The 27995-nt window shown below is 49.0% G+C and overlaps 1 protein-coding gene across 2 annotated transcripts; it reads left to right on the plus strand.

Annotated features, from left to right (window-relative positions):
* Positions 1-3116: 3116 nt before the first annotated feature.
* Positions 3117-27933, plus strand: MON1A (MON1 vesicular trafficking associated A). 2 transcript variants are annotated; one of them, XM_090021964.1, is made up of 7 exons: positions 3117-3356; positions 6479-6561; positions 17021-17168; positions 18545-19012; positions 19615-20380; positions 23019-23166; positions 25070-27933. In XM_090021964.1, the coding sequence occupies exons 3-7, from the start codon at positions 17042-17044 to the stop codon at positions 25208-25210; spliced, it is 1650 nt and encodes a 549-aa protein (XP_089878090.1). In that variant the 5' UTR covers positions 3117-3356; positions 6479-6561; positions 17021-17041; the 3' UTR covers positions 25211-27933. The 2 variants fall into 2 exon arrangements, with proteins under 2 accessions (XP_089878090.1, XP_089878091.1); XM_090021965.1 differs by lacking the exon at positions 6479-6561.
* The last annotated feature ends 62 nt before the right edge of the window (positions 27934-27995 follow it).

A 27995-nucleotide genomic window follows, 5' to 3' on the forward strand; every position in this document is an offset into this window, starting at 1 on the left:
GTCCTGACCCATTTCCGCACTGCCGTTCCCACAATGCAGTGCGGGCACCCCGCGGCCTAATGCTCTAGCGACCTCAGCGTAAGCGGAGCAGAAAGCGAACTATATTTCCCAGAATGCTTTGCGGGGACAAGGGCTTCCCCCGGAGGCACACTGGGAGGTGTAGTTTAGAGGCCTGACACCGGGGTTGGTGGTCGCAGGGCCGGCCCTGGCGGTGTTCAGTGCGGGGAGAGGGAGGCAGGGCTGTCTCCTGCCTGCTGCCGGGGAGGCGCAGGGGGACAGTGAAGACAGGGTACAGTACAGCTTAGGGGCTTTGGCTGGTGTGTTAGAAACGTGACGACCTGGATCCCGGTAGCTCTGGAAACTGGCCAGAGCCTATGGACACCGGGAAGTGACAAGCAGCAGCAGCATAACAGATTAAGCAGATCCCTGTGCACTTGCAGACACTTGGGCTTTGATGGACAGACTCTGATTCGGTCAGGAGGCTGCTGTGTCTGGCCCCCGCCCCAGAGAACTTTGATGAGCACTAGCACGCAGCTCTGCTTTTCACTGATATTCCATAGACAGACAGCACAATGCTGTTACTGCGTGCCACAAACATTACCTTTGTATTTGGATACTCTGGATGATATAACATTTCCAGCAAGTGACTTCCCCTGATTTATCTCTCCCTATTCTTTTTGGGGGATCTTGCCAATTATCAGAGTGTCCCCATGCTGGGATGGATAATGAGGCCTATTGTGCAGTGAATGGGGCTTCAGTCAGGAGTGCCTTCAGTTACTATAATAATAACAACAGCACTTACTTCTTCTATATCTTTCTTCATTAAAGTATCTCAAAAGTGCTTTGCAAACAAGGTCACTATCATTACTCCCTTTTATAGAAGGGGAAACTGAGGCACTGAAATGTGGAGTGACTTACTTAAGATGATCCATCAGAGCACTGGCAGAATTAGAATCAGAAATCGGGTTTCCTGAAGCCTAGTCCAGTGCATAAACCTAGGGCACATGGTCTCCCTATTGCAGTCCAGGCTGGTAGTGTGAAGACAGTCCTTGTGATGCAATCCAGTGCAATGCTGAGTTGGATGACACTGTGGAAAAAGCAGTCATGCTTTGAACAGGAAAGTTAACAACAATTTGGAGCACTGTCTATTCTGTTCACTGAATATGGCACAGCCTGGTGGAACATGGAGCGCCTATACATGAGCATGGAGGCTGCTCCAACTCGCTGGAATTCCAGCACGTCAGAGCAGACTCAGTTAATTAAGTCTGCTGGAACATGGCAATTACTATGCTTCAGGAGCCTCCTGCGTCTCATGTATCAGTGTCCCTGCGCTTAAAAATAGTAGTGGAGGCACTTTAATTAGAGCAGCACTCAGAGCCACTCCAATTAAAATGCCACCATCCCCACCCCCCAGAGCACATGCAAAAGTGTCCCTTGTGATAGTAATTCAATGGTGCTCAATCTTCTGGCCCTGCAGACCAGATGAATGGTGCAGGGTTGGTCTGCTGGTCTGCAGGCCAGATCAGGCCATGCACTGCCTCCATGCAGCCTTGTACACCCAGATCCAGCCCTGTACCACACCCCTACTCTGGGATTGGACCCTGGAGCCCCATGCCACACCCCACGCACCAGGATCAGGCCCCACACTGCCTTGCATGCCCAATCCAGTATGCAAGGTCGGGCTCTCCAGGAATACTGCTGCCAAATTTCCAGGCTCATGGGGAGTCCTGCAAGTCAGGTCACCCAGCATCAGAGGCTAGATTTGGTTGTGGGCAGGAGGTGATCACCCCTGACCTAGTTAAACATCATGATAGTACAAATTAAGCAGATGCAAAATGTGGCAGTTAAGGTTGCATGAGGCATCGCAATCATTTCCTGACTTTTGAGTGCTCCATTACACAACATTTATGTTATGTTAACATTCTTTTCTGAATGGAAATTCCTAGGCTTATTAAAAAGAAATTAAAATGAAAAAGAAATTCCATATGATATGGAATAGCATCTACAGAAAGAATAAAGAGCTCCTGCTTTAGTAATTTAACCTACAGGGTGTGGCAAAGCATGTTATTGTTGTCTAGCAAAACTATACATCAAGAAAAAGGCTGTTTCACAGTCTTTGAGTTTATGATCCAAAAGCAGCTAAAGGAAATGTTTCCCTCTACTACTGTACATTATTTTAATAGATTTCATAGACATTCAGGGTCAGAAGGGACCATCAAATCCGATCCCCTGCCCTGGGCAGGAAAGAGTGCTGAGGTCAGATGAACCCAGCCAGGTGTTTGTCTAGCCTCTTGTTAAAGACCTCCAGGGTAGGAGACAGCACCACCTCCCTGGGAAGCCCAGTCCAGATTCTGGCAACCCACACCGTGAAAAAGTTCTTCTTAATGCCTAGTCTAAATCTGCTCTCTGTCAGTTTGTGGACATTATTTCTAGTGACTCCTCCTCTGGGTCCTTTCAAGGTTATCCTTGTATTTGTCAACAGCAATTTTCCTTCACCGTCATGTCGCCCATTTACCTGGCGTGGGTTAGGTCCTAGCAGGTTCCTCACAACCCTCTCCTGATCCTGCTGAATCTAAGTAACTTCTCTTATCTGCAAATTTTGCCGCTTCCCTACTCACTGCTCCAGTTCAGCCAGTTATTTAAAGCCACCAGGACCAAAAGCAACTCGCCACACATAAAATAATTAAATCACTTCAGAGATGCATCACCCTGTATCAGACCCAATACCTTGCCTCTGGGGCACTACGCAGGCTCTCTCAGATATCCTGCCTTGCAATGAGAAGAAACATTTATTTTCTCCCGAGGGGGTCATTATGAGATAAAAGCACAACCTGCCAGCGTGTCTGCACTCCGGGTCCATCAGCTCTCTGTATGCGCTGTGCTTGGCGCTGGGGCTATGGAAATCAAGGCGGGTGCTCATGCGGATCACTCCATGCCAAGCAGCAACTTGTTTAAAACTGAGCAGCGGTGACTAGACCACAGGGACCGAGGCTGTGTCGGTTGTTGGGGCAGGACAAGCACGGAGCAGGCGCCACACTGGGACCGTTTCACCTGCAGCTTGTCACAGCAGTGGTTTTGTTACGGACTACGATTCCCAAGATGCACCGGGTTTGCGGTGGTGGAGACTGACCTTTGCGGGGCGAAGCGGCGGCGTCGCCCTTCGCCGGCTGGAAGCCGCGGGAGCGGGAGCGGGGGCAGGGAGCGGAGCTCGCGGGCGGCGGCGGGCTGAGGGCCCCGGTGCGGCTCGGCCGCGGGGAAGCAGACACTGCTGCGGGCAGCACCCAGTTCCTGTCCGAGCTCTGACCTCGCCGTGCTGCCGAGCAGGGCCTCCAGAGCGTGTGGGAGGCGTTGCAAAGGTTGGTCCCTTGGAGCTGCCCCCGCGTTCCCTCTTTTTCCTTGCATGTCTGTGGTGTCCCTCGGAGGCAGCTGGCACCACAGGGAGATCTGCTTCCCCGGCTTTGGAGCCCGTGCACCGCGGTGGGGCTGGTCTACCGTGCACTCTGAGGTACAGGCGATTGCACCCTAGCAGGGGACGTTGCTGGGCTGTGAGAGACAAAAGTGGGTGGATGGCCTCAGCCGGCCCCTGCAGTTGTGCTTGGGGAGGGGGATCAGACTGAAGGAAGGAGAGCTGGCTCCCAGGGGCGCTCCCAGCACCCCCAGCTGAGGTTTGGGCTAGTGCTGCCCCTGACTTGGGCCCCAGCTCAGGGCAGAGAGTGGGCATGGATGGTGAGCACAAAGGTTGGTGCTGCCTTGTGCAGGGGCTTGGACTAGACCTCCCGAGGGCCCTGTTTGCCTGTGTTTCTAAGCCCAGAGCAGTATTCAAGTGCTGGTGAAAAATACTAAATGGGAGCCCTGGAGACTTCAACTCTCTGTTCACTGCTACCAGCCCCTCAGGTAACCTCATGACAAGATCTGCCTATACGCCAGGCACTGCTTTGCACTCAGAAACTGCGCCTGGGTCAAAGAGAAATGACTGCTTCTGACCTACCAAAGCCTTGACCTCTCTGCAGATGAGGTCAGCAAGGAGTGGGGCAATTAATCCTAAGGGCAGGGATGGCTGTCATGACAGTCTCCTCCCCACACGACTCTGCTGCACAAGGGCCTCCCGACTCTCATGGGATGGGATGTAATTGTTGCTGTCTTGGGTCTGGGCATTCCAACCAGCAATTCAGAAGCAAAAGGCTCCCCTTTCATCCCCTTGACCACCACTGGGGAAAGCCATTTGCCAGCACAGGGAACTGGTGGGCTGCAGAACCTCCACCTCATAGGCAACTGGTAGGGGGTGCATGTGCCCCCCCTGATGGGACCAGTGCCCCCGGTGGCTGACACCAATGCTGTCAGTAGGGTTAGTGCCCCCCCCCCGCAACAGGGCTGCCACTGTCAGCGGCTTCTGCGGGTCCCCCCCCCCCCGATTCAGGAGGCACCAGTCACTCATGCTCCACCCTGAGTGCAGTGGAGACCTTCTTAGCTTCTGCTTTCCAGCTGAGATTGTCATAGAAATAGTCCTGTAGCTCATGATCCTCAGAGTTCCTCCCCCTCCTTCTTTGACTAGGAGGTCCTTTTTTCCTGTCAGCTCTCAGACAATTCACAACTGCCTTGATGCAGCAGGGAGGTAAAGTGTCAGGAGCTTTGGGCTGAGGTCAAGATTAGATTCTGCTTTTGTTGTGCAAGACAGTTATGTGTTCAGCCTGTGTGAAGCCAAGCTGCAGGACTGGAGCTAGTCAAGTGAGAAGTTTACAGCAGGCCAGCACTGTTTGAGCCCTTTCCAATGGGAGCCTGATTAGAGAACAGTTACAGAAGCAGGCACAAACATTATCTTCTACAGCAAAAGTCACCTTGCAACTAACTCTGTTTGGTTGCAGAACAAAAAAAACTCAGAGGGGGAAGAACAGGAAAGGCATATGTTAGCACTGGAGTCAGGACGAAGAGCACAGGGTTTCAGGACTGTTTACTGCACAAAGATTGTTAAATCATGAAATGGGATTAAGGACTGTTGTTAAACAATTGATACAACTCATTTGGTGAATGACAGAAAGACTTTATTTACTATAAGTATTCATTGGTAAATGAGCCCAAAGCAAAGCAAAGCCCAGTATTTTTAACTGTAAAAGTGATAGTATCTCACCAATTACAGGCAAAAGAGGTGATTGATCTTGTCACCTTCTCTAAGGTGTGATTACCTTTAATTCTAATTCTTGTTAGCTGCTTCATTCCTCTTTTATACCCTTTAGCTCAGCATCTTCAAAGCATTTTTGTAGTTGTGTAAATCGAGAGAGAATCCCAAGCAGTAATTAATGGGAAAAACCTGTTAATCAAACTGTTCATTATTGGTTATCAGAAAGTCCCAGTTTTGATTTGATTACCTTCCTCTGTAACAAGAGGTTATCCATTTCTATTAAGTTGGAACATATCAGGAAATTGATTAACAACCAGGGAAAACACAAGGTTTTTGAGGAGTTGTCCTTGGAAGAACAGGAGGCAAAACAAGAGTAAATCAGGAGGCACCTATTAAAGCCTATGTGGAGATTGTTTCTTCCTACACATAAACACAAGTTAATTGGGAAAAAAAAATTACTATACTAATTAATCAAGGATGGGCATTTTACATATAGGAGCCTGCTTAAAATCATCATAAATATAATAATATAAGCTGGAAGTGGTGCCTCATTATTTCTTTTCAGAAGGTCTAGCCACAAAATTATATTCTCTTGCACTTATGCAATTGTCATCAATATTTTGTATTTTAACTTTTGTGAGTAGGCTCAGCTCAGCTTGCATTTCACAGTTATCAAGATCTAATGTCAACATCCTTAGAACTGTAACTCAGACAGATATCAGATGATTTTAACTAGCACCCAACTGACAGTATGGTCCCGACACAGAGCAGGGTGTGGGAAGATAGAGAGGTATTGATGCATAGATATTTGAAATTTACAAATGGAGACTTCAGAACAGTTGCAGATCATTCCTGCCTGTGTGCAGCTGCAGAGGTCTGAGTTCAAAGTTTCCTCTATCCCAGCTGATGCCATACCTGCCCCTTAAAGCAGCAGGCTGCAGGCAGTTTATGGAACTCTGCTACATGTCATCTAATCAGCTCTTGGAAAAACAGCACAGGGGGGCTGTGAACTTCACTCTGTTCTGATCATCTTAAAGGATGGGAGATGATACAAAGAGCTACGGCAAAGCCATAGCTCTCCATTGCTTTATTCTGCCCTCAGGTATTACACACATGTTGAAGTCAAAAGAGCTCAAGCACCCCTTCCATGCTTGGGAAAGCTTTGAAACAGATCACGTTAATGAACCGTCCTTGGTTCCCACTATTGCTTTCAGTTCCTTTTGCTAACTGCCAAATGTGTGTTTCAGACATTTCAGAAGAGAGAAGACTATATGTCTGTCTGCAGTGAGTGATTCCAGCCAAAGTAGGCCTTTTGTGTTCAGCACTGGGCTTGATATTAATAGATCCAACTTCCACTTTCAGCTGTTATTCTGCAAAGAATTCTGCACAGAATCAGAAGATGAAGTGGCCTGATCTCTGAGGCTCCAAATGCTTCGATTTGGAAGGTCTGTGTCCAAAACAGTGTCATCCTTTCCAACTGATATCAGTGTGGCCAGAGGAAATTAAAGAGTTAAAACTGAAGGTGACAGGGAGAACAAAAGTTGATGTTGCCCACAGGGGCCAAGGGAGGTCAGAGACCACTCTGTCATTTTAACATGGTCAAAACGGTATGCTATATTATTCTGATTATAAGTCAACCTATATTTCCCTCCAAAGGAACCACAAAAATTGAATTCCCTTAACATGCAGGGTCACCCTGTGCTTGAGTCTTGATAGTCCTGACTTCTGTAATAGCAGTATTTTTGTGCATGCAATAAAAATACTAAGTTAGAATTGTTTTCAGTAGGGGTGTACTGATAGATATTTTTGGGGCTGATACCAATAGTCAGTATTTAAGGAGGCATATCAGCCGATACCGACCTCATTTCTGGTACAGCTGTGTGCAGCTGGTAAGTCTGTTGTGGTGGAAGGGGAGGGAAGGGACATGGGGTGGCAGATCAAGGCCTCTGTGGTGAGGGAGGGAATGGGGCTGGGGCAGGTGCTGCCTGGTTGGGGGGGGGGGGGAGGGGGGGTCTTGCTGCTGCATGCACTCTGGGAGGACGGGGGGGGGGGGGGGATGTGTTTCAGATCTGCAAGGTCGGGGCAGGCTGCAGCTGCGGGCTGGGGCTGGCATTGGGGTGGTGCCAGGCAGGCAGTGGTGCTGGGAGAGGGCTATGGGGGAAGGCTGCAGCCACCCCAGAAATCACCATAACCGCCCCATAGCCCCCCACCCAATGCCACTGTTGCCTGCCCCATGCAGATCTGGGGATACATGCCCCCCATGCCCTCCCAGATGAGCAGTGGCAGGAGCTGCCAAATGTGTGGACAAGCCGCCGAATGAGCTGGGCGCAGCAGCAGGAGCCACCCTCCCCTCCCTGCAGGCCCCAGACGAGCCGTGGCTCCGTCCTTCCCCCCCTCCCACCGCATCTGAGCAGTGCTTGCCCCAGCCCCAGCCTCACACCCTCCTTACTGCAGGGGCCTTGATCTGTGCCTCCGCGCCTCTCCTCTTCCACCACAACAGACTTACCAGTTGCACCAGCTCTCCATGCTGCCAGCTGTGCTCCTCACTGCCTACATGCTGTGCTGCAATTGTGTGCATGCACAGGCCATTTATCGGCCGAATTATCGGCTACATCAGGCAGATTTCTAATTCAGACAATTTTTTTTTATATTGGTGCCAATCGGATATTGGACCAATGTATCAGTGCAGTGCACTTCTAGTTTTCAAAGCAGTTATTATTTTAGTTTTTTTGCATTACTCTTGGGATCTTTTCCTTGGTTGGTTGATTATTTTCTGAGGTTTTGCAAGGGCAACAGCAGTTCAAGGTCTTTATCTGTTATTGACTTGTATTTGGCAAAATAGCTGTTTTTCCTAAAATTCAGCCTGAAACTCTAGGGTCAGCTTATGCAGGGTCAACTTGTAATTGGAACAATATGGTGTTTCACACTGGCCCTTTTGTTGAAAACAGCAGAACCATTTGGCCTGAAAATTTCCAGAAATCCTCATTCTGGTCAACACAAGAATTCCAACATAAAGGATTGATGTTTAGAAAAATTGTGAGAAATTGAGAACAAGGTCTTATCATAAGAAGTGTTGGGCTGCTTTTCCTAAAGGGTTGCCCACAGTGTTGCACATGTGGGTCCCATTATTTGTAAAGCTATTGTCTCCCACAGTGCTAGAAGCCTCTCCTGATCAATCTTGTGTCCTACCTGACCAGGAAGTCACCCTGTACTCAAGGACAGAGCTAGCAAGAGGCCTGGCTGAGCAGAGCAGCCAGGTCTCTGGCTCTAACACTGATTTAATCCTCACGCTAACCCTGAGGTTGCTTTGAATCCAGGGTGACTTGGCTCCTCTTCCACAGCCTCTGTGTGGTCATTCTGTGCACCCTGAATGAAATGTTAGGGCTCCATCCCACTTTCATCCAAATTAAAAAGGGGTCTGCTCAATGATGTTGAGCATTGCTGGCATTGTATTATGGACTGGATGCATTTCCAAAAGTTATTACATTGACAAGGAAATTCTTTTCTAATTGAGTGTATTGTCTGTGCTTTACTGACCAGTATAATCATCAGTGTTGTCATGTCTGCTGTAATTAGAACATTGCTGTACACCACTTTTTACCATTAATTTCCCAATATCATAGAAATGGTTGGTGCATCTATATGAGATGATTAACTGTGCTGTAGCATATTTTACTGCACAGTAAGCCTGTGCATCCACACGTGCACCTGCTTACTACACATTGAACTTGGTAATCATGAAAGTAAATTTGCTACTTGCATTTGCAGGTAGCAAATTTACTCAATTAGTAACTGCACAATAGCACTCGTGTAGACGTCTCACAGGCAGAAAATCTGCTCCGGGTCATCCATCCACCGGGGGGTGAGAGATTGCTGCCTGCTGCTGGGGTGGGTTCTACCACTGGGGCCCAGGCTAGGACTGTGTCCCCCTGCCTTGGCAGGAGGGAGCGCCAAGCCCCTGCCTCTGAGATCATGATTGAGGAGTGAGGGCTGGGAGTTCCTTATTTCCCAGCCCCTTGCTCCTCCATCACAATTGGGGAGGGAGGGGCTGGGAGATCCTTATCTCCCAGCACTAGCTCCATGGCCCCAGATCCTCATCTTCCAGCACCAGCCCCAAGGTCCTGAAGCTGGCACTCGGAGTGCTGGCCCCATGGTGCAGAGCTGGCACTGGGAGCTCCCTGCTGGTCAGGGCTGGGAACCCCATTCCCTGCCCAAGTCCACCAGTGTGGAGCTGGACAGGGAACAGGTTGGGGAACTTGGTCTCCACTCAGCTCTGTGCTCGTGGAGTTGAGCGGGGAACATAATCCCCGGCCTGTTCCTTACCCAGATCTGCACTCACAAAGCTGAATGGAAAACAAGCTCTCCGGCCTGTTCGCCACACAGCTCTGCACTTGCTGAGGTGAGCGGGGAACAAGATACCAGCCTGTTCCCCACCCAGCTCCATGCTCACGGAGCTAAGCAGGAAACAGGCTCCCCAGCCTCTGCCCTAAGTGCAGGGTAGAGGCTGGGAACTGATCTGCTGGTGGGGCAGCTAGCATCAAACTAGCAGCTGGCTGCCCCCCCCCCCTGCAGCTGAGACTGCCCCCTGGGACCTGCCTTCTCCTGCAGCTCTTTCCAAGTCCCCTGCCCCTGATCAGGGAGCCAGGGCCGGGAGTTCCATGCTGTGGGGACAGGGGGACATTGTCCCCACCCTGGCAGCAGGCAGCCCCCAGGGGCAGGTTGCAATGTCCCAGCCCTGACCACAAGACAGCTGTCTCCTGGTCCAGTGTTCCCTGCCAGCCCCTGAGTTAGCATCCATGGGGAAGCTAGAGTTCCCCCTGATGGTAGCAGAGACCCAGAGCAGGGCCCCAGGAAGTGGTAGCCGTTTGCTGCCATTAGCAGCTAATCTAATTCCACTTCTCTGCATGTGTAGACGCCTGCCCAGGAGCATTTACTCATGAATAGTTTACTCGCAAGTAAACTGATCATGGATCAAATGCATGTTTAGATGCAGTCACTGAAAATCATTTGGAAAAAACCTAAGGAGATCATCTAGTTCAAGCTTTGCTCCAAGGCTAAATCAACTCTTCATATGGCATTTCTGAGAGATGTTCGTTCATCTATCTAACCCTCTAAAATTTCCAGTGATGGAGATTCCAACACCTCCCAAACTAATCCAGTCCAGTGCTTAAGTGTCCTTACATTGAGAGCTTTTTCTGAATGTCTAACTTAAATCTTCCTTGCTGCAATTTCATAGATTTCATAGATTTTTAGGGTTGGAAGGGACCATCGAGTCTGACCCCCTGCCCTGGGCAGGAAAGAGCACTCGGATTAGATGACCCCAGCTAGGTGCTTGCTTGTCTAGTCTTCTCTTAAAGACCTCCAAGGTAGGGGAGAACACTACCTCCCTTGGAAGCCTATTCCAGATTTTGGCAACCCTCACTGTAAAGAAATTTTTCCTAATGTCTAATCTAAATCTGGTCTCTGTCATAGATTCATAGATTCATAGATGCTAGGGTCGGAAGGGACCTCAATAGATCATCGAGTCCGACCCCCTGCATAAGCAGGAAAGAGTGCTGGGCCTACATTACCCCAGCTAGATACACATCCAACCTTCTCTTGAATACCCCCAGGGTAGGGGAGAGCACCACCTCCCTTGGGAGCCCGTTCCAGACCTTGGCCACTCGAACTGTGAAGAAGTTCCTCCTAATATCCAATCTAAATCTGCTCTCTTCTAGCTTGTGGCCATTATTTCTTGTAACCCCCGGGGGGGCCTTGGTGAATAAATACTCACCAATTCCCTTCTGCGCCCCCCTGATGAACTTATAGGCAGCCACCAGGTCGCCTCTCAACCTTCTCTTGCGGAGGCTGAAAAGGTCCAGTTTCTCTAGTCTCTCCTCGTAGGGCTTGGCCTGCAGGCCCTTAACCATACGAGTGGCCCTTCTCTGGACCCTCTCCAGATTATCCGCATCCTTCGTGAAGTGCGGCGCCCAGAATTGCACGCAGTACTCCAGCTGCGGTCTGACCAGCGCCCGATAGAGGGGAAGTATCACCTCCTTGGACCTATTTGTCATGCATCTGCTGATGCATGATAAAGTGCCATTGGCTTTTCTGATGGTTTCGTCACACTGCCGACTCATGTTCATCTTGGAGTCCACTAGGACTCCAAGATCCCTTTCCACTTCCGTGCCACCCAGCAGGTCATTTCCTAGGCTGTAGGTGTGCTGGACATTTTTCCTCCCTAGATGCAGCACTTTGCATTTCTCCTTGTTGAACTGCATTCTGTTGTTTTCTGCCCACTTGTCTAACCTGTCCAGGTCTGCTTGCAGCTGCTCCCTGCCCTCTGGCGTGTCCACTTCGCCCCATAGCTTAGTGTCATCTGCAAACTTGGACAGAGTACATTTCACTCGCTCATCCAAGTCGCTGATGAAGACATTAAAGAGTATCGGTCCAAGGACCGAGCCCTGCGGGACCCCACTGCCCACACCCCTCCAGGTCAAAACCGACCCATCCACCACGACTCTCTGGGTGCAACCCTCCAGCCAATTCTCCACCCACTGGACTGTGCAGTCATCCAAGTCACAGCCCCTTAACTTGTTCACCAGTATGGGGTGGGATACCGTATCAAAGGCCTTCCTGAAGTCCAAGTATACAACATCCACCCCTCCTCCTGCGTCGAGGCGTTTTGTAACCTGGTCATAAAAAGAGACTAGATTGGTCAGGCACGATCTGCCTGCCACGAACCCATGCTGGTTTCCCCTCAGCATAACTTGCCCTGCCGGGCTCTCACAAATGTGAGCCTTGATAATTTTTTCAAAGACTTTGCCAAGGATGGAGGTGAGACTAACTGGCCTATAGTTGCCCGGGTCCTCCTTCCTCCCCTTCTTGAAAATGGGAACCACATTGGCCCTTTTCCAGTCCTCCGGGACTTGACCCGTGCGCCACGAGCGTTCAAATATTCCCGCCAGTGGCTCTGCAATGATGTCGGCCAGTGCCTTCAGTACCCTCGGATGGAGCTCATCCGGGCCTGCCGACTTAAAGGCATCCAGTTCTTCCAAGTGACCCTGCACCACCTCAGGGTCCATGCATGGAAGTCTGGTGCCTTGCTGCTGCCTCCCTACACTCCCACTTGTCCTCCGGGACTGGCCTCTCGCATCGGGTCCTCCGATGTCATGCCTCTCGCTTAGGAACACTGAGGCGAAGAACTCGTTGAGGAGTTCAGCCTTGTCCCCTCTGTCCGTCACCTATTGTTTCTGCCCATTTAGCAGAGGTCCTATTCCTCCCTGGGCCTTCCTTTTACTCCCTATATATCTAAAAAACAATTTCTTATTGTCTTTTACTTGGGTTGCCATCCTCAGCTCCATGGTAGCTTTGGCCTGTCTAACTGCCTCCCTACAAGCACGAGCAGAAGAGGTATATTCCTCTTTGGTGATCTCTCCCTGTTTCCACTTTTTATGTGCTCCCCTTTTGGCCCTTAGTCTGCCCTGGATTTCTCTGATCAGCCAGGGAAGCCTCCTGGCCCCTTTCCCTCTTTTACCTCTCACGGGGATCGTCTCGCTTTGTGCTCGAAGGATAGTTTGTGCTCGAACAGTTTATGGCCGTTGTTCCTGGTAACCCCAAGGGGTGCCCATGGGCAACTGGTGTTGCCTTAGTGGGGGGGAGGGGGCATGTGCTGCCCCTGCAACCAGTCCCACCAACTGGGGGGGGAGGGTCCCCCGCAATGACCGATTGCTACGGCTGATCACTACAGCCACTTCTGGGAGTGGCTGCAGCGATCGGCCGGCGCTTGCAGAGGGGGGTCTGCAAGTGCCGGCCATCAGAACTCCCATCTCCCCCCCCTGCCCATCGCCTAAGCTGCCCCCCACCCCCTCTTGCAATGAATTTGTAGACGGCTACAAGATCCATTCTTGCCTCCTTTTGCTGAGGCTGAAGAGGTTCAGGTCCCTCAATCGCTCCTCATAATTTCTTACCTGCAGGCCCTTAACCATATAAGCAGCCTCCCTCTGGACTTTCTCAAGGTTATCCACATCCCTCTTGAAGTGTGGTGCCCAGAACTGGATGCAGTACTCCAGCTGTGGTCTTACCAATGCCGCATAGAGGGGAAGCATCTCTTTAGACCTGCTGGTGATCCACCTTCTAATGCATGAAAGTGTGTGGTTGGCTTTACTTATCACTTCATTACATTGATGACTTATGTTCATTTTGGAGTCGGCTATGACTCCGAGATCCCTTTCTGCTGCTGTGCTGCTTAGAAAGTCACCTCTCAGTCTGTAGGTGTGTTGGTGATTCTTTCTCCCTAGATGCAGCACTTTGCACTTATCTTTGTTAAACTGCATCCTATTCTGATCTGCCCACTTTCCCAATTTGTACAAATCCACCTGAATCTGCTCCCTGCCCTCCAGCATGTTTACTTAGTTCTGTAATTTGGTGTCGTCCGCAAATTTGGACAGAGTGCTTTCCACGCCCTCATCCAAGTCACTGATGAAGATATTGAACAGGACTGGTCCAAGGACCAAACCTTGGGGAACTCCACTGCCCATATTTTTCCAGGTTGAAAACAACCCAGCCACCACCACCCTTTGGGTGCATCCCATAAGCCAATTCTTCACCCACTTGACTGTGTAATAGTCTATGTCACAACCGCTTAATTTAATTAGTAATCTATGCCCTGAATTTCTCCTGACTGGAGTCAATAACCAGAATTTATTACCTTCTTCTTTGCAGTAACTTTTACATATTTGAGGACTGTTATCAGCCCCCCCCGTATCTTTTTTAGACTAAACAAATCCCAGTTCTTTCCTCACAGATCCTCTTTTCGGGATATCTGATGATTTCTGTTGCTCTTTTATGGACTCCACCTCTTTCTTGAAGTATGATACCCAAAACCGGACACAGTGCTCCATTTAGAACCTTACCAGCGCTGATTAGTTCACATGTTTTCTTATCTTTGACGCTCCTGTTTATCCATCCCAGCATGATGTTTGTTTTTTCACAACATTACATCACAAATTGACCTTAAATCAAAAATGTCATATTGTAATTCCCAGTTACTTTTCTGCCGAAGTGCTGTTTACCTAGTCATCCACCGTAGTTTCGTAGATTCATGGACATTAGGATCGGAAGGGACCTCAATAGACAATCAAGTCTGACCCCCTGCATAGACAGGAAAGAGTGCTGGGTTCAGATGACCCCAGCCAGATGCCCATCCAACCTCCTTTTGAAGACCCCCAGGGTAGGGGAGAGCACCACCTCCCTTGGGAGCCCATTCCAGACCTTGGCCACTCTAACTGTGAAGAAGTTCCTCCTAATGTCCAGTGTAACTGACCATGTATTTGTGTAGATGATTATTCCCAGTGTAATACTTAGTACCTTTCTTTATTGACTTGCCTCCTATTTAATTTAAAAATTTCTCCAGTTTGTCAAAATTCTTTTCCACATTTGCATTGTCCTCCCAAATGTCAGCAAGTTCTTTTAGATTGCTACAATCATGAGTGCAGACGGGTTGGAAGCTCCGTGCTGCCAGGGCAGTAGCATATTGTCCCCACCCAAGCTCCGCTGCTTGGGGCAGGGAGCAATCTTCCTCTCCCAGCTGTCTGCACATTTGCTCCTGATCAGCCATCTACATGTGCTGTACTGCACAGTAATTACTCCCGAGTAAACTTGCTACTTGTATTGATAGGTAACAGATTAACTTGTGATTAGAGCAAATTACTGCCCAATAAGTGTTTACAGTGTGTAGACACTGATGCTTACGGGGTAGTAATTTGTTCTAATCTTGAGTAAAGTGTCTTGTGTAGACACAGCCCCTCTGGATGGTATTACTGACAGAGTAAGACAGATCTGGCACCTTCTGTCTTTTAAAGTTTAATGAGATTTTCTATTTAGGTTACATCTAAAGAATTAATTTTAAGGAGTATCAGTAGGGGTCTACTTAATTCATGGTTTCATGGTTTTTGCAGAAACCACAAAAAAAATGTTGTCCACAATCGCCAGGAAATACTGCATTTGCCACAATTTTCCTTGATATCAATCTAACCACCACCCCAGCGTATTCAGATAATAAGCTGCTTTAGAATGTCCCAGTGCTTACCGCAGTTCAAAGACAATGCACAATCACTGCAGCCATAGATCACATGATTGAGAGTTAGTGAAGTGAAGAGGTTTCAGTGCTATCTTTTAAGAAGTTAAATGCAAAACTAATGCCCTACACTAATTAGCAGCAAGGAGCAGGATTGCTGGGAAATGGCTGTGAAATCTGCTCTTTGTGTCGTGGCCAAGGCATGAAAATTGCTTTGTCTCATTGCAAGTTAAGTAGACCCCTGAGTATTGGTCATTTTTTCCTGTTCTTCTCTATCACTATTTTAAAGGAGGCTAATGGATGATATTATATAAGGGGTTCTACAAAGAACTGTCCTCTTTCAAAATAGCTCTGCCTTCTTATGTTTCACTGGGAATGAGGACACAGTGTGTCTATGTAACAGCCCAGCTGCTCCTTATAGTATTTCTGTCTCCTTCCTGACACTATGGGAGACTCATATTTCCCTTGATGGCTTCACTTACATTAGCAACAATAAGAGTTGGTAGTCATTTTGAATGAGGACATATGAGTGGAAGGCAGCTTGTGGCTTTCCTCCTGTTCAGAATGATAGGAAATGGAGGGCATTTTAAAAGTGGGTAATTCTTTTTGAGTGTCTCTAAAAGAGGTAGGATGTGCAAGAAAAATAAACTAGAGACTTTGTCATCTATGTGTAAGAGCCTCAACAACTGGCCACGGCTGGCTGGCTGACCTTGTCCCTGACCCTAGCCTGACTATTTTCTTTCACCTACTGTAGGCTACCCCTGTTTCTCATCCTTCCTACTTCCTCAGCCTTCCCATTTCCTTCTGTTCTTGCCCTCAGGAGCTCCTGACTGATCTTCCCCTCCCCTAAACTAAACCCAATCAGTCCCTGTCTATGGCAAGTTTATGAGAGGCAGGCTCTGCTTTCCACCAAAACATTGGCCACATTTCCCCACTTCACCTGTCCCATCAATATTCCTAGTCAAAGCAAGCTAGCCCAACCCAAAGAAATGTCATTAGGGCTACGTTTGTACTGCCTCCAGACTAAGCCCAGGGTACTGCCAAGTAACACGTCCCATCCCCTCACTCCCCTTCAGCACATGCCAGAGCCTGGAAGTTAGAATACCTTAGAGTGGCCCTGAATATGCACCAAGATGATGCTTGAGAAAGGGAGTCTGAGAGCAGTGCTGAGCTTTGTGCTCAGGTCTACTCTAAACCGGCCTAATTTCTGGTTTTGGCTCATACTGACAGAAGTGAGCAGACAAGGGTTGCTCCTAGGCTCAGCATGTATGTGGTGTAGACTCTTCCTATCTGAATTTTGTTAGGGCTGCTTAAAGGACACACCCCTTCTAAATGGGCTAGGTCTTTAACCCTTTAATCACACTTGGGACTTTCACCAGAGGCACCATCCCTTCTATAGAAAAAACTTCAGGTCTTCCTGCTGCAGGGTATACAGAACATGATCTCAGCCTGACTGTTGTAGGGGTGCCCCTATAGATGCATTCCAGCTGCTAGGAACTGGTTCTAGAAACAGGGATTTACGGATAGCTTCAGAAGGTAGCTTCACAGCATGAGCATGCTGTATATAATGTGTGACCTAAGCCTTATCCAGGTGTTTTCTCTCCCCAGGATGCTCCAGGCATTAATAAAGCAAGCTGAAATGAAGTATTCCTTTGGAGCAGAGATTCCACATACCACCAGTACTACCCTACCCAGACACTACTTCATTGACCTATCCCTATCCTGTCAGTGGGATGAAGGGCAGCAGCTCCAGTGTCCACTGTGTTGCATTGCTTCTGTTGCCCAGCCAGGTAGCAGCGAAAAGGTAACAAAAGTATCAAAGGGTTGATGGTCTCATTTACATGCAGGTCCCTGCCATCCCCTGAGAAATGGCTGCTGATGTCCACAAGAAAAAAGGCTGGGAAGTGCCCAATGGATCCTTGGTGCCAGCAGATGGGCAGCACACAGAGAGGTCTGAGAGCCCTACCCCAGGACTGGCACAGGGAACAGAACCAGGTAGGAGCAAATTATTGCTGCACTCCATGGAGTTAACCATACCCCTGCAATGCAATTGCCCTTCTGGCTATGTGGGGCCAGGAACTCTTCCCCCCTGTCCTGCTGGTCTTGGATTGGGACAGAGACTGGGGTGAGCAGCGCCCCAGCAGGTGCCCTGCATACCAGCTGCTAAGAACTCCATGCTGATTCTGGGTCCCCTAATCCCTTGATCTTGGCTAGAATGAGTCCAGAGGAGCTGCATCCCTCACACATTGCCTTGTGTCTCTGTCCCTGGAGACATTCTGGTGCAAGAGGATCCTGCAGAGGTTATTGCCATCCCAGCATGCATGGGATTTGTGCAAGCTGGCTTCTGTTCAGGCGAGGTATGTACCTCCCTGGCCCTGGATATGCAGAGCGTGCTTCATGGTGAGTAAAGTGCCATGGGGTCTAAACACTGACTTTTCTGCCCAGAGGGCAATGAGGTATATGCTAGGGTCCCAGCCACATTTCAGTCCCCAGGACCAATTCCCACTATGTTAAGACAGGATCTAATTTTATCTAGAGATGGGCATGACAGGACTATTCTTCCAGACCACAGATTTCCCCTCTTGGCCCATTAAGTATTCCTCTGCTTCTGTACTCTGCTCTCCTATAGCTTCCTCTCCTTCAGTAAACATAGTCACTGGCCCTTGTATGAATGACACGAGTAACCTCATGTGCTCTCCCTTTCTGTGCTCTGCCCACTGGCTGGGGAGCCTGCTAAGAAGGGACAGTGCAGGCCTTTGGCAGCAGGCTTATCTAACTTACTCATGACCTTCCCCATGTTCTTTGGGGGAGGGTGATGACTGGTTCATCCAGGGAAGTCTGCAGGCACAGAGGCAGGGGCTTACCTTGTCTTGCCCAGAAACTATGGGGAGTCATAGTTAGCACAGTCATGGCAGGGTTCCAGCTGCCTATGACTATTTTCTGTGGCCTTGACTAAAGTCCCCTTACAGCTCTGGAGTAGAGATAAGGAAGGCCATAAAGCAGTGGCACCAGCCCCAGGAGAGTGGCACCAGCCTCCTGCTGCAGGAGAGTATCAAGGGCTTTGTGTGTGCCTTTACAGCCTGTAGCTAGAGATGGGCACATCCTATTTAAAGGGGCAGTATCATTTTGTGACACTGGCCATGTTAGGAGGATAGGTCCCTATAAACCTAACTTCTTCCTCATTGTGGGAGGAGGGAGGGGGAAGTGAACCAGCTGGACTTATTTTTGTCCTGGTGTCAGAGGCTTCTGTTCATCTATTGACCCATCTGGCAGGAAAGGGGAGATGACTGGGGTGGGCATTCATGCACTGGCCCAAGGATTTCCCTAGCTGACTGGGAGTGACCACAGCTCTCTGGTTTGTTGGTTTCTAGGGGCAGGTCAGGAGGGGACAATGTTTGTTCACGCCCGGTCCTACGAGGACCTGACAAGCCCTGAGGATGCAGGTGTCACATCCAGGATCCCAGAGGAAGGGCAAGGGGACGAGGTTGACCAGACCAATATGGAGCAAATCAGCAAGGACTTCAGTGAGCTCAGCACACAGCTGACGGGTATGGCCTTGGACCTGGAGGAAGAGATGAGGCAGAGCAAGGAGGACAAACTGGACCTCTCACCCCAGACATGCCGACGGGACTCTGTGCTATCGGGAAAGGAAGAGGAGGATGTGACTATGGATGCCTGGCGCATGCATCAGAAACATGTGTTTGTGCTGAGTGAAGCAGGCAAACCAGTATACTCTCGCTATGGGTCAGAAGAAGCGCTGTCCAGCACTATGGGGGTGATGATGGCTCTGGTGTCCTTCCTGGAGGCAGAGAAGAATGCCATCAGATCTATCCATGCAGGTACCATCATATCTGGGGGTGCCCATAAAGTGCATGTTACCTCCAAGTTATTGGGTGGGCCTTTTGATTGGAAAGGACCGCTGTAAGGGACTAGGGGAGATGACTGTTCCACTTCAGCAAAGCAGGGACTTTGTGATGGATCTGGCAAGGGGAGAAGCCTCCATCTGCACAGATTGAGGAGCTTCTTTAGTTACCGCTTTACAGAATGGCATGAGCAACAGTTTTAAAAGAAGCTCACTGCCAGATAATGAGCCAGATTTCCACATGCAGCTAACTTTAAGTCACACATATAAATGCCTCATTGCTTGTGTAGTGACCCCAACTGGACATGCAAATAGATAACTGTCTAAGTTACACAAGCAGTTGGAAATTGCTCAGGGTTCCCTGCCTGAATCCAACCCAGGAGTACTGAATTTGCCAAATGAATCCATGATCATATCCACATCCCAGTTGAGCTTCTTCACTATTGACCCACAGAAGGCACTATCACTCTCATGGTATTTCCCAACAGCACTTTGCTCACAGACTCACCTCTCCCTCCCTCTCCTTCCCTCCTTTCTCGCTCTCTCTTTCTTGTTGCTGGGACCTCCCATGCTGAACAGATGGCTACAAGGTGGTCTTTGTGCGCAGGAGCCCTCTGGTGCTGGTGGCCGTGGCTCGGACCCAGCAATCAGAACAGGAGATTGCCCATGAGCTCCTCTATATCTACTACCAGATCCTCAGCCTCCTGACCTGGACACAGCTCAACCACATCTTCCAGCAAAAGCAGAACTACGATCTGCGCAGGCTACTGGCAGGCTCTGAACGCATCACTGACAACCTGCTGGACCTCATGGCACGGGACCCTAGTTTCCTGATGGGTGCTGTGCGCTGCCTACCAATGGCAGCCGGGGTGCGGGATGCTGTGAGTGCCAGCCTCCAGCAGGCCCGAGCCAAAAGTTTGGTGTTCTCTATCCTTCTGTCCAGGAACCAACTGGTGTCTCTGGTAAGAAAAAAGGACCAGTTCCTGCACCCCATTGACCTCCATTTGCTCTTTAACCTTATCAGTTCCTCCTCCTCCTTCCGGGAGGGTGAAGCCTGGACTCCCATCTGCCTACCTAAGTTCAATTCCAGTGGCTTCTTCCATGCCCACATTTCCTATCTGGAGCAAGAGACAGATCTGTGCCTACTCCTTGTCTCCACTGACCGTGAGGACTTCTTCACTGTATCTGACTGCAAGCGCAGATTTCAGGAGCGTCTAAGGAAGCGTGGCGTGTACCATGTCCTACAGGAGGCACTGCGCACCCCTTTCTACAGCATCTCCCAAGTGGGGATCCCAGACCTCAGACATTTCATCTACAAATCCAAGAGTTCAGGGCTCTTTACCAGGTGAGAATCTGCAGCAGGTGATGTCCCCAAGTGCTGAACTGGGGCATGGAAGCCATGGTAAAGGGACTAACTTGGGGTACTCTGCATAAGTGCTAACTCTGTGGGTGCTCTGGGGCTCAAGCACCCACTGAAAAAAATTAGCAGGTGCTCAGCACCCACAGAGCCACTTGCAGATGTTAAAAAAAAAAAAAAAAGCGCTTTACTGGAAGAAGCAGCATGTTGCTTCTATACGGCTCTGCAGCATCTACAAATATCATGCACTTCCATGGGGCTTTTTGGCTAACACTGATTCAATCAGCTATTGGAGAAAAGCACCTAAAAAGCTCCACTAAAGCACCCCGTCTTTACAGAGGCTGCAGAGGAGGGTATGAGCAGGGCGCTTTTAGGCATGTGCGTGGCTCACCACAGGAATGTGCCAAGTTAAAAGTAAAGTGCTGTTTTTTGTGGTAGGGGTTACATCTGCAAGAGTATACCAGCAAAAAACAAAGATGGCACCTATGGCCCTCTCTATCCTGAAAGGCACTGGAGGGAACTTTCAGCTACCCCTCCAGTGGCCAGGGCTGTATTCTCTGGCTTTTAGACCCCTGACCTGCAACAAGATTTGTGAGGGAGTCAGCACCTGCCTTCCTCTGTGCTGTCACTGTTGAATAGACATATTGCTCAGCCTTGGAGTTGCAAGTCCAAGCAGGGACCCCCCACCAAAACCCCTGTTTATACTTCAATCTGGTCTTGCCTTTAGAGCCACATGCCATCCACAGTCAGGTCTGAGCTTGCCACCAGCTGCATGGCAGCAGACATCAGGGAAACAAGAGGCCCTATGAGATGTGTTATGGGGCTTCAAGGAGCCTTGGTTCTGGATGGACACTAATGGGGCAGCTTCAGCAGTAGGCAGGTGGGTGGCATTCCAGTGCAGAGTGGTTGTTCGTGGAGGTTTTCCAAGACAGTAGTGACAAGGGGCTACCTAATAGCTAGAGCCTCTTGGGTATTTCTCAGGCAGGTTTCCATCTTCAGTGTGATTCATACTCTGGGTGGGAGGATACCCATGGAGAAGACACTTCTATGGGGAAGCATAAAGTAGGGACTCCCAGACTGTCTTTATCGCATTAAGCTCCACCTGAGGGATACCAATGATGTCCAGAAGTAAACAGTTCAAAAGGAAATGGATGTCATTGGTGCCCTGGAGAAAACAGTCTGTAAGCAGCTGCCAGATTTCCCATTCCTGCACCATCCAGACACTTCAAATGTGTCACAACAATGTGGCTTACATGCCCTGTTCACACTAGGCCCCCATTAGTTGTGTGGTTGGGAGGGTTGCAGCCTTAGTAGCACTGATGGGAAACATTACCAGGAAATTCCAGCTCTGGAACATGCACTCACTCTTATTACAACTGCTTCAAGGGCTTTTCCCATCACTGCCGTGGCCCAGGTTCCTCCCTACCACCTCCCTCCAGCCTGACAGCAAGTGTCTATGTAGCTATACCAGCTACACAGGGCATGAAGCCCCACTCCATCTTTGTCACTCAAGCCAGGCAACTCTAAGGCAAATCTCCCCCAGGATTTCTGTTCTGTTCTTGCTGGCAGAGCTATCATGGGGAAAGTTGATGGTACCTTTCTGCTCCCAACCTGCCATTCAGGGGACTTGGGCTGTTTGCAAGAGCGAGATGCCCAGTCTGGCCCAAACTCCTGGCATTTTAAATGCGGTAAACAAAAGAGAGCCTGAACTAGCCTAGCTAGTTCCTTGGCCTGTATGGTTAGGGCAGAGGACAAGTTCAAGCTTCTGCTTAGGCTTCTTGCTGTTTGGTCTCTTCAGTAGACTCTATTGGCCTGTTCTCTTTGGTCTGTCTATCCAATAGACTCTATTACACTGTACTGTTCCCCACTGCTGATGGATCATCTGGTATTGTCCACCAAAGATACTTCTTGATAACATAGGAACAGCTGATAGGCTATACTGGCAGTGTCATGCGAACCAACACAGGTAGGAGGATGTATCATATTGTAGCATAGCACAGGGCAGATTTGCACCTTATAGACTAATTAAATCAGAGATGTATAGTATAAGCTTTTTTGAGCCTGTAATCACTTCTTCAGATGCTCTGAAATGTCATGCATAGAGCAGTGTATCAAGTAGTGTGTGTGATTGTCAACTAGGGAGGAAGGGAATGAGGAGCTCAGGGGGGAAAACAGGATAAAGTATGTTCTAGACATGGTTTTGAGGTTATTTCTATGTTATGTTACTCATAGCCACAGAGACATACAGGAGTGATGGACCTTTTCCTTACCCCCAGCCTCAGCCAGACATTTCTTGGCATCTTCTGCAACTGTGACAAGCATGATCCTGTCCGGTCTCTGCTCTCCATGACAGCTCACCTGTCTCTCACTTTTCTCTCTTTGCTCTCCTGTTGTATAAGTTACATTGTTCTCTTGATGTAAGCCCTGAGCCTTTGTTGGGAAAAGTGTCATTTACATTGCATAAATAAGTACACAAATAAATAAAAGGGCCTGTGTCAGCTAATTATTGCCCAACCCTAGCTCAGGAGTTCCAGGTGGGGCTCTCTTGCTATCACAGAAAGAGGAATTCCATTGTTTGGTGTTGCAGTGTTTGCCTTGGTTTAATCAAAGGAATTTGTTTTCCTAGCCCTGAGATTGAGGCTCCCTATGTCAGTGAAGAGGAGAAAGAGAGACTGCTGGGGCTGTATCAATATCTACACAGCAGGGCCCACAACTCTTCACATCCCCTGAAGAATATATACTTCACTGGACCCAATGAGAACCTCCTGGCTTGGGTAAGAACTGCTTGTCCTTTGTACTGCTGCACAACCACCACAGAGCTTACCACAACCTCATTAAAGCCAGCAGGGTGTTTGAACCTAGACCATAGCAAGGAAGCAGTAAGAGCTAAAGAACTATCTTTGGCTAGAAACAGTAGTAGATTCTTATCCTCTTGTACAGACCAGTAACTAGACAGACAAAGACCCTCACATACCTATTAAGGGATGACATAACCAGGCAGGAGAACAAGAAGATGCTGACATAATCCAGCTATCATGTACATGTGTCCCATTGTCCTCTAAAAGGAATTGCCTCTGAATTAAATCTTATATGTGCTGAAATACTGTCATGATAGATGCCCTGGAAATATCTAATGTGTATGAGAGAGATTCATAGCTTTTTCCTGTTTGCAGCTAAGCACAGTCTCCTTTAGCTCAAATGGCAAAGTCCTGACTTCAGACTAGGAATATCTGAGTTTTATTCCTCCCAGGTCCAGGAAGTTCCAGCTGACTGTGGTGTTGCAGCATGGGGGCAACCATGATGTCCCAGATACCCAGTGTGATGGTGTGAACTGGCTAGCACCTGGCAAGGAAGGGGTTAAAGAGAGCTTCTGGGCTGGGTGGCCCTGCCCTGGTATGCTTGCAGTCAGTTCCAGACCTCCAGAAGTGGTATTGAAGAAGGAAGTCAGGCTCAAAGTGGGGAGGACTCTCGGTACTAACTAAGCCTGGCTCTTGATCAGACATTATGAGAAGTAAAGTTATGCAGATTCCCAGGTCAGTTACCAAGAATCTACCAAGGCATCCTAACACAAGGATCAGGCAGCTTCTCTGGTGCCCTATCATACCCAGAAATTTGCAATGAAGCTCCCTTAATGCATCCCTAAGCATCTGATGTGTCCATAGCCTTTGTCTTTTCACACAGCCCCGGGGTGGTCTTGGAACTTCCAGACCCTGATGCTTCATAGCCATGTAGTGTCTCAATGGCAGTGCATTTCAAGAGATTTCTAAGGTTTTACTATGAGCCTGGGGTTGCCACTTGTGCCAAAGGTGGTGGGGAGGCCCTAGTTTCACCCAGGTTAGTAATGCTGCTATGGAGTAGTCCCATGTCTCCAGATCAGTCTATGGAATAACACAGCATTGTTAGGGAAACAAGGAGATACTACTTCTGTCACAAAACAGCCACATCAGAACAATACCTTTCCCACCATACTCTGGAGCATGGCAGTCCTAAGAGGAAGTAGACAAACTGTCACCTATCAGACAGGGCTAGCCCAGCATTCTGCAGCACAGCTCAAAGCTACCAGCCTCTTTAATATGGGAGGACAGTCCCTAGGGGCTAACAGCCCCAGCATGTAATGTTCTGGCTTGAGCTGAGATGTCTTGCTGCACTGTATGCTGTGAGCTGTCGTCTCCATAGGCCTCATTTCCCTACTAAAGATAAGGAGTATAGGATCTACTCCACTGGATGAGAATTACTTTCAGGCCTGGGCTCCTGGCAAATTCCCAGTGCAGCTCTTAAGTGGGCATAGCTTGGGCATCACTTTGAGTTTGTAAAAGACCAGAGATTCAAATGGAGGAAAGTTAATTACATTAGCCATTTGTAGAAAGCCAATGAGATCCCAGTAGTAAGGTCATGGTATTCAGTACTTAAACATCCATGACTGGAGTGATTGATGTAAATTACCAGAATAAGCAAATGCATCTTGTTCATGAATTAGGGGCCCCATCATTGAATGCCTCAGCCTCTGCTGTGGCGTGCTTCATGCACACGTTGCTCTTTTTCCCCTTGTACAGATGGGAACTGAAGCCTACCTACAAGTCAGCAGCAGGCCTTAACATTCTAGGCTAGGACTCTAACTACGAGACAGTCATACCTTTGTGCTCAGAAACTGACTGGTGTATGCTCCCTCTTCCCCAGGTGACCAGTGCCTTTGAGCTGTATGTATGCTACAGCCCTCTGGGGACCAAGGCAGGTGCTATCAGCACTGTCAACAAGCTCATGAAGTGGATCCGTAAGGAAGAGGATCGGCTCTTCATCCTGACACCACAGACCTACTGATGGGTGCTGGGGAGTCATTGCTGGCCTAGAGAAGCTCCAACAGCACTGTGTAATCTGTCCCCAAAGGATGGGCTCTTCTCAGGGCAGACCTGGGCCTTTTGTGAGCATGGTGGAAAGGAAGATGGGGATGCAGGAGCAGAGCCCTCTGGGAATGTCCAAGAAGCATATTCCTGGATTCATTAAGTAGCTGATCTTAAAACCAGAAATCAATACTTCCCAAACCAGCTGCACCATTACTCTGGGGCTGGGAGCTAATGAGGACTTCTTCCCAAGGGGAATGCCACCCAGCCTATCCATCCCAGATGCACATTCCTTGCTGAAGCCTCCAGTGCATCAACAGTGCCTGCAGGTTCTCAGTCTGTGCATTGAAAACTGAAGCTGTGCTATCTCCCCAGGAGGCTTTCTTGTGTTTCAGGGAAAATCTATGTGGTGCTGTGGTCTCTTAAGTGGGGGGGTTATAAATCCCTGGGTCACTGGAGAGAAGTGGATTGATCTATTCTTGGGTTTTTCTTCTGTGTTAGGACCCCTGATCCACTCCCATTTTTCAGTTTCTAGGAGAAAAGTCAGCTGGAGGAAAAATCTGGTGCAAGTCCCTCATGGCAGGAGGGGCTAGCCATCCCAGACCAGCATTCGTTTAACCTGCCCTTAAAGTTCTACCGACAAAGACTCCAAAACCTCTCTGGGGCACCTTGTGAAAGACACTCATTTCTGCTCTTCTCCATCAGCAGAGTCTACTCTGAGAGCACTAAGGTGGCACCTCCCCTACCAACTGTCCCACCTGGGCCTGAGGTGCTGGCACCTGCCTGCCCCTTCCCTCCCAGTCTCTGACCTATGGTACCTGTGTAATGTCCCAAACACCTCAAAGGGCTCACAGGGCAGCTATGGGTTTCTAGGATGTACAATGGACAAAGGAGAAGTTGCCAGGGGCAGGAAGAATTGTACTGCCCAGGGTCTGGATCATATGTTCAGTCCATCTTCTGGCTGCCATCCAGCATTTCCCCTACTTTCAGCATCTCTTACCAACACCTCTCAGCAAGGGAGCTGGTCCTTCATCAAAGAGGCCTGCCATGGGGAATGGGAGTTAGGAGGCAGGGAGCAGCCGGATGAAGGAAAGTAAGGAGGTCCCTGGGACTCCACTGCAGCATAATGCCCTGAGATGGAGCTACTGGCCTGCCTCTGGGCCAGAGACAGAACTCTGATAAGCCTCCCTTCTCCCTGCACTCGGGTCCAGGGGGTTTGTGGGGCTTGGTTCTAGTGATGAGGGAAGCTACAGCCACACAAGGAGGAGATGATGCAGCTGGCACAGTGTGACCTGGGCACCTTGGTGCAGGAGTGGAAAGAACTGCCTGGCTGGGGAAGAGGATTAAGCAGAACTACTGGATGGGCAGAGTCCCAGGAAAGGGAGTGCTTTGTGCTGATTCAGCAAGTTGAATCATGGTTCTACAGGAGCAGACATGGTGCAATGGGGCCATGTAAAACTTTGTAGCTGTCATTGGCTGGGAGCTCCTGAGCTCCTGCTCCTGGGCACATGCCTCTAGCCCTTCCCTTCAGTAGGATCTGTACCACTGTGTTACCCTTAGGAACATAAAGGCATAATTGCCATACTAGATCAGACCAATGGTTTCTCTGGCCCTGTATCCTGCCTCCAACAGCGGCAGAAGTGAATGTCTCTAGAGTGATCTATTCTCTGTTCAGTACCCTCCCTTGCATCCGCCATTATAGGTTTAAAGATGCCAGCGGGAATGTTTCTAACCATTCTGTTCAGTAGTCATTGATAGATCTATCATCCATGAATTTATCCAATCCCTTTTTGATCCTGGCTGTGTTATCTGCCTCTACTACCTCCTATGGCAATTCATTCTACAAGTTAACTACATTTCGCATAAAAAAGCACTTTATCTTGTTAGTTTTAAACTGCCACCTACTAATTTTAGTGTTCCCCCTAGTTCTAGTATTCTAGGACTTGGTGACCAACAGTTCCTTGTTCATTTTGTCTGTACCCTTTATAAATTTATAGACCTCTGTCACATCCCCCCCCTCAGCTTTCTCATTTCCAAACTGAAGAGTCCTAGCTTTTTTAGTTTCTCCTTCAACTGCTCCATAGCCCTGTTCATTTTGGTTGCCCTTCTCTGTACTTCTTCCAATTCTACTACATCTTTTTGAGACGTGGAGACCGGAACTGAACATAGTACTCAAGATGTGGATGTCCAAGGGATTTGTATAGTGGTATGATGATGTTTTCCATTTTGTTTTCAATTTCCTTCTTAATGATGCCCAACATTTTATTGGCTTGTTTTGGCACTGCTGTATATTGAGCGTACATTTTTAGAGAACTGTCAACAAGGACTCCAAGGTCTCTTTCCTGAGTTGTAACAGCTGGGCTTTAGTCTCTGTCAGCCAGCCCCTCCAGGCAGATGCAACCACAGCTGCCCACCAGGCCTATATCCCCTAATTTAGAAGGTCATCCTGCCCCCCAGGGCAGCCCTGGAAGAAGAGCCACTCCTTGGCCTGGTGACAAAGGGTTTCTATGGGTACTGGCCCCAACCTTCCTGCACTCAACTCTTCAGGTCCCCAAAACAGGTGTTCTCCCCTTCCCTGCTGGGGTCTAGATTATTATGACCTGTTCAGTGGGTGGTCTGGGCCCAGCACCCCTACAGTGATGAGTCCTGGTGCGTGAAAGGATGAGGAAAATGAGTGTTCAATAAAGACCTATGATGAAACAAGCCATGAAGCAGCTAGTGAGTTTTTGTTATTGCCCATAAATGGCCACATGATGGCAACAGAG

The sequence above is a fragment of the Crocodylus siamensis genome, chromosome 11 (assembly GCF_052110815.1).
Source record: "Crocodylus siamensis isolate JL-2025a chromosome 11, ASM5211081v1, whole genome shotgun sequence".
NCBI lineage: Eukaryota > Metazoa > Chordata > Crocodylia > Crocodylidae > Crocodylus > Crocodylus siamensis.